This window comes from Hydractinia symbiolongicarpus, chromosome 3, assembly GCF_029227915.1.
Source record: "Hydractinia symbiolongicarpus strain clone_291-10 chromosome 3, HSymV2.1, whole genome shotgun sequence".
NCBI lineage: Eukaryota > Metazoa > Cnidaria > Hydrozoa > Anthoathecata > Hydractiniidae > Hydractinia > Hydractinia symbiolongicarpus.
Genome location: NC_079877.1, coordinates 27,947,030 through 27,965,039, shown reverse-complemented (window position 1 = coordinate 27,965,039; position 18,010 = coordinate 27,947,030). Strand labels below are relative to the sequence as shown.

At 32.9% G+C, this 18,010-nt stretch overlaps 1 protein-coding gene across 1 annotated transcript; it reads right to left on the bottom strand.

The window, feature by feature from the left end:
• Positions 1–1,329: 1,329 nt before the first annotated feature.
• LOC130636617 (protein IWS1 homolog) lies at positions 1,330–17,680 on the bottom strand. The gene is made up of 16 exons (XM_057446400.1): positions 16,803–17,680; positions 16,173–16,254; positions 15,781–15,856; positions 15,438–15,477; positions 15,267–15,345; positions 15,142–15,184; positions 14,732–14,761; positions 14,354–14,425; positions 12,973–13,055; positions 7,228–7,279; positions 6,812–6,889; positions 5,785–5,902; positions 5,367–5,481; positions 5,069–5,119; positions 2,437–2,548; positions 1,330–1,779 (listed from the first exon to the last, which is right to left on the bottom strand). Exons 1-16 carry the CDS (start codon positions 17,629–17,631, stop codon positions 1,657–1,659), a joined length of 1,983 nt encoding a protein of 660 aa, XP_057302383.1. The 5' UTR covers positions 17,632–17,680; the 3' UTR covers positions 1,330–1,656.
• Positions 17,681–18,010: the final 330 nt, after the last annotated feature.

The following is an 18,010-nucleotide window of genomic DNA, read 5'->3' as shown; positions in this document are numbered from 1 at the left end:
CTTTAAAAGATGTATTTCACCACATTTGTTGCCATATTTCAGGGGAGAAAAGGTGTCAGCAAAATTCAAGCCCTGTCATCGTTCTTATTCTGTTCTCATTTTTAAGCCATTCCCAGTTTGAGTTCTTATAAAACTGAAATACCCATAGATTTCGTTTTCCTTTTTTCCCTAGTTACTGGTTTTCTATATAAAAACTCACGCCAAATCATTACAAACCAACTCCAAAATTTAATTAAAAACGGTTAGACTATACTTATGAAAACCATGTTTTTTTTATGGCTGCCAGGGTATCGTATGTGAGAAAGGTTGTCGTGTGGGCAGGTAGACGACCAACGAAACTAGGCTTTCTTCAGATACCCAGGTCTTGTTTCTTATACCGATTTCAGGTAGTAATATTGACCCATGATGAGAACAATAGCCTACTTTTATTGTTAATCATTTACGTCCTTTCGCAGTGTAAGATTTACCGACCATATAAGACATTAAAGATCTCTTCTGGCATAATTCAAAGCTTTTAAATTTTTGATTAACTTCTTGCAGGTCACGCGACATGATTATTAAAATGGGGGATAACTCCTCTGAATAAGCTTTTTTAGTCATTCTACAACGTGTTATTTTTAACTTAACCTTCTTCTTATCAGTTTTATATATAAACAAACCTAATGTTCCGTTCAAACTGGATAATACGAAAAAATCTGATTTGATTTTTCAAGGGGTGAATTGGGATCCCTTGTGAGTAACGTAATCACTTCGCGATAACAACAATCACTGTGAAAACTTTCACAATCATGTGTGTCTATACATTAACGATTCATGAAGGGAACACACATTGAATTTGCACGTACTTGTGTAAAATGACACCATGCTGACATCAACACAAGAAACAAATCATTCAACTCAAAAAAAAAAACAGGCAAAATAAATAACACCGTATTATAAAATTAAACAACGAAGAAAAAAAATTATATTTTAAGGATTCATTTGTTTTGCTATTACGTCATACTTTTAGAAAAAAATAATAGAGAGCAAATATGTTGGCACGAAACATGAGATAGACAATTCACTGCTTTATTTGCACCCTGTCAACACGCCCGTGGTAAAATACAAGAGATTAGGGGCCGTTATGTCTAGACTAATAAACAACAGGAAGGAGATCGGACTTAGATGAAATTAGGAGAGGCATTAACACTTTCAAAAAGATTTCCTGAAATTATCATTTAAATATACACTTGCTCTCCTTCGCAGATAATACTTGCAACTAAGATCTAAAATCATATTGATATTTGGTTTGACTAGCCCTTTTAGAGTGTATAAGATGGAGAAAAACAGTTTAAAAGTAAAAACTTCTTCTTCTACGTGATAATTTATACTTCCACAAAAATCTCAAGTTATGAATACAAAACTCTTTTCCACACTTTCCTAAGAGAGTTCAAATTCTAAAGAATTCATGAATGAATGATGAATGTTCCGATGTCATGTTGAAGAATGTATTAACACTACTCTTTGTTATGTTTCCCCGGAATTCCTTTGCAAATCTTGTGTCGCCATGTTTCAAGCTTGCAAATGATTTATGAAAAAGAGAATTACTTTTTTCTCTCACACTCTAAGAAGCAAAGAGGCTGAGTATTCTTTATACTTTATCAACGTCTATTTTTTTCACAGCGAAAGTTTCGATCCATTCAAACTGACGCCAACAGCCTTTCTGCTTCCACTAAATGTTTTTTTGTCTTTTAGTTTTCGCATGTGTTTCTCGTATCTGTTTAATTCTTTCTTCGTTTCCTAAAATAAAAATCACGCGACAAATATAAGTTGTGTTATTGCTCCTACACAGCCAGACATGCAAACAACGTATCAAAAGGGGATGTGACAAGGGTGCGGCTATTGGAAAGGCTTCGGCCACACCAATTTCAAAGCTCCCCTCAAAAAGCTCAAGAAAAGTCAACGTGTTTTAACCAAAATATATCATAGTATTATATAAAATGTTGCGGGTTTTTGTTGTAATTCCAACCCCCTATTTTCTCGAGTGAACTCTAAAATAGTTCTGGTTACGCTCATACTACCCAAATAACTGTCTATGAACCCAACCAACAAACAAAAGTCGTTGGAGTAAAATACTTAATATCAGACTTGCGAGTTAATTTGTCAACAATCTTAAGCAACCCAAAACACCCCTAAACATTCACAATTTTAAAAGAGTACGGGGAATTTTAGGATCAAACTTCAGGAGTAAAAACTTACACATGTAGGTAATAAAAACTAAAAACTATGAAAAAAAGTTTTAGAAGGAAATACTATTTTGGCAAGTTTTAGGGTATTTAGGAGCTTAAAATGGGTGGAGTCAACCTGATTTGAATTTTCTGAACGAGCACTTGCAAACATGCTACTGTTGTCGTACGACACACAAAAGAAAATTGACAATATGTGGAGGCTTCGTACCCTGCTTCCAAATTCTTGCATCTCGTATCGTGGGCGATTAACATAATCTCGATGCGACGGCATGGGCACACGTGCTCGACCTATCCAGCCTTTATCTCCAGGCTTCTTTGGTCTAAATATAAAACAAAGAACATTTTGACATTTCGACCACGAAAAATAAAAAATGTATTGCTCAATCAGAGGTGACAAACATGTATTATAAACACAGGAATGTGTGCATTTGAATGGAATTCTATTGCGGGCACAAAGAGAACAATAGTCGCATGCTGTTTGGGCGTATAGCCTTAAATAAAACGTATGCAATGCTATTATAAGCAAGCATGGGAAAATACGATGTGCTAGAAACGGTGAAATAGATGCTAGTTACGAAGGATGGGATCGGAAACAAGATCTCCGCCTCGTTATCACGAGTAAATATTTCGATGGGCATTTACATTTCCTCCACAAATAAGCTGACGCAGCTTTTTTTTGCTGCAGTGGGGATGATCTCGAGCTTCGGGCACACAAGGTTAAGCTGTTTCGAAAAGGAGGTTTTACTCTTTCAAACGACGATCAGCTTGAAATCGCCTCCTAAAACCACATTTTCATGTAGTCTTCCTTCCTAAAAAACATCATGCGAGGAAAAGACTTTTATTGTTTATACGCACGGTTTATCACGTGATAGGACTTTCATGTTTTCTTCTGACACGAAATAAAAAAAATATGCGTGTTTAAACTGTAATGAAAACTCCTCAATATATGGAAGAACAGAAAGGGATATTAGAATGTCCTAATAAGAAAACCCTGGAAAAAAATTAATACAGTAACCAATGACTACAGGAACAAAAATTGTCCATCCCAGGAAGAACAAGAAATATGACAAATAGTGTGTAATTTTAACAGTCACTTCAAAAATCATCACCACCAACAATTAAGGACATGTTGCTTATTATTGGCCTAGACAAAAACTCCTTGCGAGAGATTAATAATGTTAAGATCGGCCCATAAAGTCTTCTAATTACTATATATAATCTTCAAATGACGTCAAACTCTTTTCATAAAACTACCATTATGATGTCTCCATAGATGTAGTAAGTGGACTATTATATATTTCTTTTCAGTAAATGAAATGTACACAAGCCTTAAAATACACACACAAAGTTTTGCTTTCTTAAGTACCGACGAGTTGCATTTAATAAATTATTGTGACGTCAAGGGTGCATTTTTTAAACCGCATTTTAAAGTCGTTCATTTTTTTAAAGAGGTTATCTGTGACCTTAATTCCTTTAATTAAACAGAGAGATATTGAAAAAACCCGAAACCGATCATCTTGCTATCTACCGCTGCAACTGTTGTATCAAAAAGTCATAGGTGTATTCCACAAGCATCAAGCATACGTGACGATTTATCTACCAACTCAAAATGAAGCTACAACATTGTTGAAACACTCATCTATAAAAATAGCCTAGAGCACAGCCTGCAATTTTGTTTTTCTCTCCTCGATATACGCAACACGGGAAAAATTAATACACAAAAGTGAGATTTCTAAAAGAAAAAATCAAAAAGCGATTTTATTTTTACTATAAAAAAGAATCAAAACCACAGGTATAAGAGTTTTACATGAGATGTTGTTCCGGAAAAAATTTGGCAATGTTTCAAATTAAAATTGAACTTTCTATGGATATTTCTTTAGGGTGAAAAGCCACTTTTCTAAACTTCCCAGACACTCTTTGACTTTTCCTGAATAAGATCTGGGAAAACGTTGGATACAGACAGACTGATGAACTTTCCCCGACTTTCGTGACTTCTCCCTGACCCGAACTTTTTCTCATTTCCAGTTTTTATAAATTAACTACCTCTAATTTAATTGGTATTTTTTCAGTTGCAGATCTAAAAATATCTCGTTTCCGCATGTTTCACCTCGAAATTTACCGATATGCGCAGTTGACTTCTGCACAAAACAACGTGGAAGTAATCTTAATTCGTTGAATTTTTCATCGCTTCTTCTTTTCAGGTGCACCTTATCAAAACCCACATTCCTGCTCCTTTTAACACCATCAAGATCTACAAAGGCTTTTTTTCACAATTTTTAACGGTTTTTATGTTTTTTTGACATTTTACAGAATCCGAAGTACACCAAAAAAAAGAAAAGAAAAGTACCTAGATGTAAAAAGGTAAATTTAAAAAATAACATATCCAGACAAGGTTTTATAACCCAAGAAAAATAATTTGGAAATATTTATATTTTATGGTGTTCGAAGTTTTTTTCAGATCACCAACCCTGATATCAAGTTTTAAACACTTCCAAGGTCCGTACGAAAACCCAGGGGATATCTTGACATCTGCCTTAGGAAGTGGAATTAACAATTTGAAGCATAACGGATTGTCATGTACACCAAATTGTTACGCAAAACCAGTTTCTACCTCCAACTTCCTTTTTAACTAAACAAACTGATGCTGCGCATTTTTTTAACAGACAAAAAATTGCAGTGAATGAATCAGATAGTAAAAATAATACTGATGATAACTCGTGCGAGCGTGACAATAGCGTATCGATCTAGACAACAGATTGTCTGCAAATAGTTTTCAATTACATTTAAAACGGAAGGAAGGAAAAAATATAACGAGACTGATAACCGCAAAACTTGCTTACTTGTTATCGCTGTCATCGTTCAATGTATGACGATTTGATTCAGCACCCGAACTAAAACAAGATAAGAAGTTTGACTAACTGTTTTCACTCGCCACCTAAACTGCAAAAATACAGAAGGGTTCGTCTACAGAGTTTCCATAGTATGCTTTAAAAAATGCGCCAATTTCTGTTGCATTTCGACTAAAAATACAATCTTTAACGGGAAAATAGGAAAATCCATTACTTGATCAATTGTTAATCAATTCATAAATTAACATGCTTTCCTTGAGCCATGACCAAGCATAAAAAATCATTTTACCTTAATCGCCTTCTTTTTATTTCCGGTAAATTTGATTTGTCTCGATGTTCTCGTTCTTCGCGTGACATATCTTGAAAATTTGAGCTGACGTTAAATATTGGTCTGGCCCAACTACCTAAAAAAAAACAGAGAAACAAAGTACTTATGTGTATACTTGAGAGTATGTGGTAAAAATATGTAAGAAAAAAATAGGATGGTGAGACTATCGAGACAACAGCTTGAAAGTGCTCCTATTATCAATAGGAAAAATATCAGGTGTTAAAGACAATAAGTTGCCATAGTTACGGTCTCGTTTACACATGTGGATGTAAAAGCACATCAAATCTTTTCTGTGCAACAAACAACGAGCAAGTCTGTACTTTCTGGATGAGCGAAAATGTCATTTTTCAAACTTAGAATTACAAAAATAGCTACATACTTATAATTTTTCCCGCCAACCTTTTGTTTTCCACTGTTTCTTTCGGATGTTTAAACAACAACATGACGGCTCTTCCGATACCACTTACTTTCAATGCACCCTTATCGAGAGGTGGAAGCTAAAAAAAACAGGCGCCAATAGTACAGGCCCCCTTTATTAATCTTTTGTACGCCTCTTCGTAAATGGCGTTATTTCTCACTGCGTTGTCCGGCATAAAGAGTGACCAGAATTAGGTATTGGTTTTAACAGTTTCATCGCGATTGCTTGAAAACAACGCTTATCGAGGTGAGCGTACAAAAACGTCCATTACGACGGGAGTAAATACGAAAGATAAGATCAAAAAGATAATTTGAGACAAGAGTGCGTGTAGTTGACTAACGTTGTCACGTCTCCACATAGCGTGACGTAAAATATCACAACGCAACATGCGGAGTGACGCAGGGGGTTGAAAATGTCACACACAAAATTGAGTAATCACCTATTCACACAAACAAATCAGTCAACATTAATTAGTGGCAGACAACCTTTGACGAGGTGATAGGCTCAACCCACATAATTATACGCCAACATTGCACAAACAAAACAAAGACGTGATTGAGGAATTAGCATCTAGGTACCTAACAAATGCAACAAGTTGAAGCTCTTTCATTTCTGATCGATCAAGTCCTTTTAAATGTTAACTTATCCTCTTGCTTTCTGCTAAATTTTATTGAAATTTAGACAAAAAAAATAAATTCAACCAATCTTGTTCTACAAAATACTTGATTACACGAATTATACATTCGGTCTTTAGGATCTAATATCAAACTGAACTGAACCAAAAAAGATGATCGCGTGATTTTAAAAATATTCCTGATTTTAGCGTTCCTAAGCCTAAAGTAATCCATATAAAAGATTTTTTATATAAAAAAACGGTGTCCTTTTTAACATAACATCTTATTTTTACGATTTCAACATTACTTGGAACACACGGCAACAAAATAAGTCACGAATATTACATCAACACGGCGTAACGAAAAAGTCTTACCTCGATAAGTAATTTTAAAAATGTTTTTCGTATGTTGATGTGTGGCAGGGCGTGATCAGGTAGCGGCGTCAACCACTCCTAAAAAAATAACACACTTGATGACGTCACTTGAGTATTTTGAGAACACTGCACTATTTAATAAAAGCAAGCAGTCAAGTGCAACTTTAATTGTAGGCTTTACGGTTGACGCAATATATACGGGAATTTAGAATTATGTTAGGTTTTCCTTTTTAAATAAAAGGGGCTGGGGCCCGTAAAAAAGACAAATCGATATATGAAAATATCCAAACGAGTTACTCCAAACTAACATTCTTAGTGCGATATTGCAAAATATTCTCTCGTCAAGTTTTATTTTACAGAATTTTTTATGGAAATATAGATAGTATACAAAAAAAATAACGTTCATGAAATCATACCTTCAAAGCAGGTAGTATTCCACAATCAATAAAAGTGTGTTGCAGATCAGACCTAACAAAAAAAAAACACACAACGAATAGAAACTTGAGAGATTAATCTGCGCTAAAAAAATAATAACAGTTGGTGTTCAAAAGTAGAGGTGGAACTTTGTATATATTTATTGGGCAGTAGTAGAGAAGAGGGGTGCGGTTGATAAAACTCTCATACTACTTTACTAACCAATTTCCCCTTTTTCCCATTTGTAACCTCTGATAACGTTAATATTTCCGTACTTTTAACCCTTGGTAAAAGTTATATATATTCCTAATCTAGCTAATTTAAAAAAAAAATTTTTTTACATAACCTAAGTCGAAGTAGAAGACCGTGGCATAAAAATATTTATTGTATAATTTTCCTCGATTATTTCTAGTATTTCGTCATTCCCCCTGATATTGTACCCTGGTGGACTTGATAGGTGTGACGTCATTAAACAAACCGATATGTCACGTCTAAACGAGAGTGTCACATTCTTGACGAATCACAACAAATCACGATTAATCGTTATAAACAATCAACGACCTACACAGAATGTTGTGTGTGTGTGTGATGACAACCCATTAACAACCCATTCTTTGAGTGTAATAACATTAAGTGGGTGTCAAGCGGGTTGACGGTTGCTTACTCAACTGATGAGGTATTAACCACAAACAAGTAAACAAGTGAGTAGGATGCTGTCCTCATGATGATTGATCATCTCATTTGCGCGAGTGGGTGGATCACCACAGCCAAGAAAAACATGGTGACCGTAACATGAGGAAATGCACGAAAAAAAAAATACATTCCAGATATGAAAGTAGAAACGCACCTTAAAGAAAAAAATTTTCGCTGAAATAAAACTTAGTAAAATTTGTAGAACTTATTTTAGTGTGTTAGGCCACAGTACAATTATAGCAAGTTTTCGAAATATGGTATTTACGACTCTTTAAAGATCTTGGTAAAACATACTTTTCATGATTAAAAAGGTTTAAGGAAGGAAGAAAAATATATTTGTTTAACTTTCCGAAATTTTTTTTGCTGGCAAGGCGCATGTTTTTATCTTCCGAAATAAACAAGTTTCTTCCTCTGGAGAAAACGTTTTATCTCACGCATACGAAACAGATAAGTTCTTCCTATCCTATTGTTATATTTTCCTATTGCCAAAACTTAGGACGATGCCACTAATATAAATAATTTATTACCACATCAAAAAAAATAAATTCAATAAGTTATATAAAAAAACTGCTTGAAAATCATGCCAAAAAGAAACTATTGTTATTGACATTTCGTGATATTGGTTACATAAGAATGCAAAACACTGATTAGTTGCACAACATTTAGAGAGAAAACAGGACAGCATGAGCTAATCAAGGAAATTATAAACAGACAATATGTTTCCTAAATAATTATCTTTTTCTATTTTTTATCTTTCTTCGTTCTCATTGTTATTGTTTTTTTCTAAAGAGTTGTAAATTTGTGAAGTGGAAGCGTTATCAAAGTAGTATCGTGTGAGGATAAGTCATAGTTTGAAACAACTCCTCGAAATATGAAGCGGACACGTACCAAACCTTGCGTGCCAAGAAAAAAGAGGCCTTAATACCATAATTTAGTTAATTATCCTTAAATAAACTTAAAACATTTTCCCATCGAGCAAATACAATAAAAAATAAATAAATAAATAAATAAAAATAATTCTTTTTGAGGGTGGCAGATCTAGGGAAAAGGACTCATTGTATAACACATAATTACAGAAGCCTTAATCATTATAAGGAATCTTAACATCTAAACTATTAGTCTTCAATGATATTTTCATAACCACACATGATAGTAAACTCCTCATGTAATCTTGGTGTTTGATGCCAAGTTTAGAATGAATGAGACACAAGGTGTGTTGTGTTAAAGTACAAAAATACACTGAACGAAATTTAACAACTAAAGAATACAAAATAACCACAAATTTCTTTTTAAAAGTAAAGTATTTTCATTAAAGGATCACACATTGTTTGCAAAAATAATACAATTTAATAAAAATTAGTAAAATGGTCAGAGAAACCTTCTGATATATCCCTCATTGTGAAAGTCATTCCACCTTTCCCCCGACCCTTAAAAAAAGTTTAAAAAGGTGACTAATTAGTGTTGAAAAAATAATTACAAAAAAGCTATAGGCTAACTTCAATATCCCTGACTCTAATACCCAACTACTATATATTTTCAAACTTAAAAACAATATCGCTGACTTTCAAAGCTTAAAGAATTTTCTGATCTTTTAACCTTAACGCATCTTTCAAAAATTTTTCATCATTTCTAGACACCTAACAGAAATAAAGAGTCTCGTAATCCGACAGCTAATACATCATTTTCCTCTAAAAAATTCCTTATTTTTACACACAGCTTTTGGAAGAAGTACAATCAAAAGTGAAAAATAGGGGGTTCTCATCAGATTTTTGGCAAGGACTTTGATATCTCTTTGAAAAAAAAGTAATGTTCTTTAATAGGAGGTATTATTCTTTAATGGGGCTTAATTTTTACTCCACAATGTTAATTAGTCCACCTACGCTCTTACATCAGCTAACGAGCATTGTTTTGTTAATGGTGAATATTAAAGAACTGTTCAATGACCATTAAATCTGTTTAATCATAACATGAAATCTCATTGTGGAAAGGAAATATATACTTTTTTGTGCTGTGCCAAAGTTATTCAGAAGTCTCCTAACCGAATTTTCTTGTAAAAATATTTGCAGACGGATAAAGAAGCAAGCCAGGACCGAACCGAGACCAACCAAGACCGAACAGAGACCAAACAAAAAACTAACCAAGACCAAACTGAGGCCAAACCAAGCCCAAAAATTATTTAAATAAAATTAATTATAACCATTGTAGAGATCTACATAAGTTATTGCAAATCTAGACAAAAACTTTACATTTTAAGGGTAAAAAGTATATAAGATAAAAGATGCACAAAAAAGCAATTCATTGGCTAGCATTAAATTATTGACAGGTTAATGACTGATGACGTCAATTGAACCCAACTAATTAGTTACTTTTTATCTTTCTTATCAGTTGATTGCTGTCAACTCCATTTCTTCATAAAAGCTCCATACATCCATGGTGTAACGTACAGAATCTGCAAATCTGTACATAATGCAAAGAAAAGAATTATTTGATTGCATTCAGATTAATGAAAACAATTCCCGGATTTTTTAGATTATCTTAAGATAAATGTCACAAGCTTGTGTTAACATCTTTTAAGATAAAAAGCTTTCAACTGAAACAAATTCAAATATCATTATCTTCGAAATTCTAATGGATAAAAAATTCTCCAGGTTCTTAAGACCTTCTGTTACCCATACAATTCCCCCATGTAATCCAGATTGTCATTTTGGTAATCCACATAAGGTTTGTCTACAACATAACGAAGACAATTCAACGCCATCATTTTTGCACCCTCACGTGTGAAAGAAAACCTACAACTATTATTTTACATTCTTTTGTAAACAATACTCTTTCTTATGGCGTGCAGTGCTACACTGGGACTTGATTTACTGATTTCAAAAAAGTTTAGAAGAAAAAAAATAAGAAATTGTGCAAAAAGTAGGTCCATGTTACAGACATTATTTAACCTTTACAACCTCAATGGTTTACAAATTCAGTCAGCAGGTTAACAATGTTAGGCATTTCAAAAAAACTATAGCCTTGGTAATGATAGGGAAGGATGTTAGGAAGGGAAATAAATGACATTGGCTTATTAAAGGGTTATGCAGTAGACAGTAAAAATTACATAAATGTGTTGTGTCTATAAGAAATGAGAAGCAATTGTAGGCTAATAAAGAATTAAATGATATGGGAAAATAAGATGCTCGTTGACCTTTTGGTTTCTCATGTTTTTAAATTGCAGCAGGACTTTCATATAATATACAAAAAAATGGAAATATGGTCAGAGATTATTGAGTAAATTAAGAGTTCACAGCAATAATATGTGTAATTAATATTTGAAAATTTGAATTTTTTTTACTAGTTACACACTGAAGAGATTGTCTTTCGAATAACATTTAAAAAGGTTATTAATTGATAAAATTAAATGCTCGATGCAGAAAGTATTGAGCAATACACTTTCAACAAAAAATTATAGACTGGCACGAATTTTAACTATTTTTATTTCTAATGCCAGCGAAACATAATTTTGGAGTATCTCCAACAGATTAGACAACTTCTAAAGCAGCTTCCATATTGAATTCACACACAGCTAAATTTTAGCATAAACAAAGCTGACTTTAATTTTTTTGAAAGCTGCTAGCTTTATCAGTATTCTTTCTTTCATTAGGATTATTTTCCTTTTTTTGAATTTTTGTATGCAAAATCTATATTTGTAATTCTTGGCAACTGCAAACAATCTTTTGTACTGTTTCGACAAGTCCTTCGCTAGGTGAAGAATAGCAGACTGTTATACCCTCAACCTACTAAGAGGGTGGTGGTGTACTTTCATTAGCAGTAAGCCTTTTCCCGATACTAAAATGCTAACAAAACACGATATTTATGTTAGCAAAGTTTTGCTTAGGTGCTTTTTGTTTAGTTTTGACTTCTTAATGTGTTAGCTCTCACTTTCTTGCTAAATATTGGCGCTGCTGATTTGATAAATGAGCGCAAGATTTTTAAAAAAATGAAAATGTTTTATGCAATAGTAACAAGAATCCTTTTCTATTTTAACACTATATTAATAAATGTTCCAGTGAATCAAATACATTAAATTTGGTCCCCACTAGGCGTTACAGTAATAATGTCCTATTAAGCATGCATTGTATCTAAGTTTACCTATCCTTCTATGGTAACTTGCGCCAAAGTGAAGAGATTTTCGCTAGTCAAATGCTTTTGCACAAGATGGTAAATGAAAATGACAAGCTGTAAGACCAAACAAATATTTATTTTTAACTCTTATTTCTGTTTCTTAAGTTTTTAAGAATTTTTTTAGAGAAAGAATGGCACATGGTTTTCATGTACTCTTTGAACTTTTATTTTATAGCGATAAATTCACGCCATTTTTTTAATATTTATTTCCTTTTCAATGAATGGTAATTTATTTTATTGCTGCAATTTCAATAATAATATAGCTCTCTCAAAACAATATTCAGCATAAACAAAAATAAAAATATCAGCACATTCTTTTTGTTTACCGTTGGTCTCTTCAATACTTTAAATGCCAATTTCAAACATGCTTGATATTTTGTTTTTGTTGGTTTTTTCAATGAAGCTAACATCGGATATCATCCCTACTTTTAAAGTTCATTTTAACTAAACATTTATCATAGCAATAGGATACACACAGTTATATGCTCAGTATGCACCAGGTTCTACCACTAATGCAACATTGTTAAGCATCAAAGTATTTAACAATAATAATTATATTAGTATTATTTGAATATTTATACAGGATATAGCCACTTCAGTGTTGGAAACACTGTTATTAATGTGGGTCCTGTGTTCTGAACGTAAACAGTAGGTATACACCACCATTGCCTACCAACTTCCCTCACATAGCATGGCTTTACCCATAGCTGTCCTGAAAACCTAAACATGCCTGCGCTGTTACCGAACTACAGACCTTGTGATTACGAAGCAAACTCTATAACAACAAGGCCACGCATCTATGCTGACTTCGGAAAAAACTATACTTTAAAATTCAATATAGACTTAAACATACAAATAAAACAAAAAGTGGAATAAGTGAGTCTTACTTTCTTAGATGTCTAATTACGCTATCTAACATTTTCAGCTTCTTTGTAGCTGCCTTTCCATCTTGATTTAAAATTCTGTCTTCCTAAAAAAACAGAAAAGGAAATTTTATTTAAACTCATTGTGAAAACAATTTAGCTTATGTGAAAACAAACAACTAAATTGTAGATAATTGGTTTGTCAAGGGAAAAAATGTTTTTTAAAACAGGCATACGGAAAGTATGTTAATCCCAAGTGAAGGAGAATAGGGAAAGGGAGTTATTTGCATTGCAGATGTTAGTATGATTCTGTATGATAGTGTAGGGTATAATTTTTGCAAGTAGGTTATAATGTTCACTAATTGACTTTTTGCACAATATTACCAATGATGCAAAGACTAACTCCTCTTTAAAATCCTTAGGTCATTAAGAGGATTGCAAATAAGCTATAATACATGTCTGCTTGTAGAAAGAAGGTAAAGGGACTAGAGAATGTAGACAACGACAGGGGGAAGGTCAAAACGAATATTGGAGGGGGAAAGCAGCACTAAAGTATTACAATTGCCTATCTTAGGCCTTAAACCAATCTCGGGCTAAAAAATATTAGACTTCTGGATATATAGTATTCAATGACTAAATCCCTATAACGCAACTTCAGTAGTAGTCCAAGAAAAAACGCAGTAGTTGTGCATTCTAATATGATGACAGCAGCAAGAATAAATATTAATTAGGATGTAACCAAATAACCAAGATAACAAGTTAAAAATACATGTGTGTTATATCGAGAGTGATTTAATTGCATATTTTCAAATTTGACCCTCTATTCACAAATATTTTGCCCAATATTGTAGACAAGATAAAAAGTGGCATCTTAGTTTCCTCCTGGCTGTTCTGAGATTTCTTAGTTACAATTTAATTTATAATCGTTCTAGACTGCACAACATATATTATCAATCTATAAATCCTAAACTTGCTTAAGACATAACATAATGGAAGAGAAAACAGAATTATCTTGAACCCCCAAAAAATGTCACTTGCACACTAATCTGGAATGAAAGGGTAGTATTATATTTAAGGAGAAAAATACAAGTATATTTCTCATCAAAGTACTGTCAGGTATATGTTCAAAAAAAACTTGATTGTCCTGATTAAAACTTACAATGTTTTACAACCTAGAATCTTAAATTATTTTGTTAGTTCAAAAAATGTTAGCACAAATCCTCTTTCTTAATTTCTAAGTGTACATGGGGCCTAATGTGAGTTTTTTAATAACGCAGGATATATACAGCTAAAGCAATTTTTTTGCAACCCACCAGTACTGACCACGTGATGGTATTTGTAAACTTTAAGGAATGCCTAAAACATTTTTGGCCAGGAATTTTTGTGGATTTAAAAAATGACTTACTTGAGCAGCTTCGTTCATTTGTTTTATCATTGCAGCTATGATGTCATCATTATCGTTTATGATGTCAAAATCCTAACAAAAATAGGACAAGCATATTACCTAGAAATCCTCAATCAGATTCTACTTAGGGATTTCTGTTGATAAGGGATGTGATAGGAGACTTCAGAAACCTGAATATATAAAAACTACATATTCCAAATAATTATTTGAACACGAAAAAAAAGTATTCTGGATTTTAAAATCTTGAAAAATTTTTGAAATTAGCAAAAAAGGTAACTACTTTTGTTTTAAAGGAGGCTGTCTAAAGTGCTGGCTAAAATAATGGAGTTTTGTTTGTTTAAGTGCTAAAATCTTTTTGAATAATACTAATAAAAATACCTTCTTTGCTCTCCTCTTCATTCTGTTCATCTAAAAAGCATTAAAATATTTCCTGTAAAAGCTGCGAAAAGATTTAGTTTTTTATTTGGTAATAGTGAAGAATGGACTGACTGTGCTGCACACAAAAGTAATACTTTTAAAAAAACACATGTATGAGAAATACACCTAAAACCTTTAGATCCTTTATGAATATCTTATTGGGGAAAAAAAGAGATATTGTTAGGACAAGCCTTAATTTGGGCCACTGTGAATAGCATTAGATAATACAATTAGAAAACATAATTAGGGATAGGGATGTATGAAAAACATTGGTTAATATTATTTCGTAAAATTCAACGCCTAATGTAAAATATGTTGACTCAAATTGATTTGTCAGTGCACATAACAATCATACCAAAAAATTGACTTACTTCTTTTCTCTTTTGCAGCATGAGATCAAAATCTGACACAAAACTAAAAAACAAATGTTTCATTGATAACATTATATATTGCACCTGTAAACTTCAACTTCGCTACAAACTTAAAGTGATTTTACTCTCTGACTGGTATTTCTTCATCATCACTGCTATCTTGCTCTTTAGAGGTCGCTTTTGCTTTTTCACTAGCTTCAGATTCTACAAGAATGAAGAAAAAACAAGCAAGAAAACTGATGAGAACAAGTGAAATATATATCAGGTGATAGCAAAAGTTATACATCAAGTTATACCTTTGCTTTGTTCTGGTGCAGCTTCTTCATCAGAAAAACCCTACATTGAAATATAACAACACACAATATATAGGTATGCATTTCTTTGTTAGGTGATGTGTTGGCAAACAAAATCAGGGTTGGTCAAAAATCAAGTTACAGTTATTTACTAACCACTTGACCAGCTACACAGCTAGCCAAATATTGCATAATGTACAAAAAAAAAAACTTTCCTAAATGTTTAATTTTGATCATCAAAGGAAACCAACATAATGCAACTAGTCAATGCCCTGACATATGGGTCGATATAATATAGTACAAAATAGTATTAAAATTAATATCAAATAAAAAAAAATAGCCTTACCTCAAATTCTTCTTCCTCGTCACTGTCACCAAAAATATCAGCAATAAGATCACCTGCGTCCTCATCATCTTCACCACTAAACGAGAAGGATAAAGTTAGTGTTTGGCCTTATTAAAAAAAATCCCCTGTTTGTGGGGTCCTTTGCTTTTTCAACAACAACACATGCTATTGTTGTTTTATAAAAGATTTTAAATATTTTCAATTGGAACATTCTGACAACTCTGGATTACACGTTAGAATTGCTTGTTTTGTTTGAGCAGAGATAAGTTTCTGCATGTTTAAATAGTACTTGATTCGGAAAAGGAAAATACTTGTGCTCTTTAAAATTTTTTAAAAGTTAAAAAAAATATGGGTACAAATTAAAGTAAATTGCATTTCCAATGTCTACTAACCCTTCAGTTGGTTTATCCGTTTTTGGGGCTGATTCTGGTGTTTCATCCTGTTTAATGTTTGACTGTTCTTGAGACTGGTCACCTAAAAGTGAAATGTTATGTTGAGTTTGATGCATAAATAGCAGAAGTTTTTCTTATATATTTCAATATTGTATTAAAAACTTTTTTTTAACAAGAATAGTGGAAAGGTCTTCCTGGATATATCAACCAAATAGACCTCATACATCATTGCAAATATTTACCGAAGATTGTTTCAAAACCAGTTTTACAAGGAATTGCAAGAAGATTTCAAAAAGGATGTGTGACTAGACAAACACAATTGATTTTCCTTCTTTTAACTTTTTCTAGGCTTTTTTCCCCTTTTTTTACAGTTTTTATTTCATGCAATTTTGAGGGAGTGGGTTATATCAGTTTTACAAATCTGATGTTTTAGTATGGGATAGGCCTGTTGTAATACTTCAGTGCATGCGCTCCAATAGCTATGTGTAGTTAAATTACTATGTGCTATAACAAATGATTCATCACACATCTAATTTTTTTGCACATGCCTTTTAGGTGTTGACTGATTTCAGCCAAAAATTGCCAAAACTCTGACAATAAAATGTAAAAATGAATTTCATATAAACAAACCTTCCATCTTTTCAGAATCATGTTCTACACTATGATCAGGTTCATCATCAACCTTTTCCAAACTTGCAGCAGTTTCCTTTGTAATCTCTGAATTCTTGTTATCTTCATTTTCATCAACTGCTGGAACTTCAAACTGCTGCTCATTTGAGTCCTTTAAAATATCATTTATAATGGCACCATCAGTACCGGGAATATCATCGACATCTCCAATGTCACTGAATGGTGATGGCATTGGTGCTTCAATGTCATCTTCATCTCCATCTTCCTTCGGAAGTTCAGAATTAGTGTCTCCTTCAATGTTACTGCCGTCTGTTTTCGGGTCTGCTGGTTTAACAATTTGATATCCACTATCATTTGAATTTTCATCATCAAAGTTTAATTCATTATCACTTTCTTGCACTGGACTAAACTTTCCTTCAGGAAGAGTTTCTTCTTTTTTTTGTCCTTCCTCATCGTCACTAATATTTTCAAATTTCAGTTTATCACTGTCTTTAGGACTAGCTGGTGGACTTATAGCTTCAAACTGATCACCTGGCTCAGACACAGGACTAATTGGATCAAAATTGTCCTGCTCCTCGCCATCTTTGGCAACTTGTTTTTGGTCAGCATCTGTTTTCTCTTGTCGAATGGGAGGACTGATTGGTTCATAATCTTCACCAGGGTCAACTTGATGTTTATTAATTTCCTTTCCACCACTTGGTACATTTACAAAACTAGACATATCCTTATGTGCAATAAGTGGTCGATTCTTCTCATTTTCATTGTCGTCATCTGAGTCTATATCAGAGAAATTAAGCTCGTTTTCTTCATCATCTGGTGCAGAGGCCATTTTATCTCTCAACTAAAACAAAATAATATTTTCTTTTTCTAAACAGGATTGGTCATGATGTAAATATACCATCATTTATAATTGTTTTCTTTGCCATAGTTAAATTTTATTAAAAATAATAACATCATACAAATAAAATACTCGCATACCTGTAAAATAAAATACTTGTCAGATTCATATTAAAAGTGTAAAATCAGCTGACAAAACTTTGCTTGTTGTAATGAAGTAAATCACCCTGTGACAAAACTGTAGACCACTTGATTTGTTACAGTTAGAAGTTATTATGTTGGAGACAATGGGGGATTTTTGTATTCGTAAAACCAAAAGACTCTCTTGGTCTCAGCGTCCTTATTTCTAATAGCTGAAATAATGTTCAAAT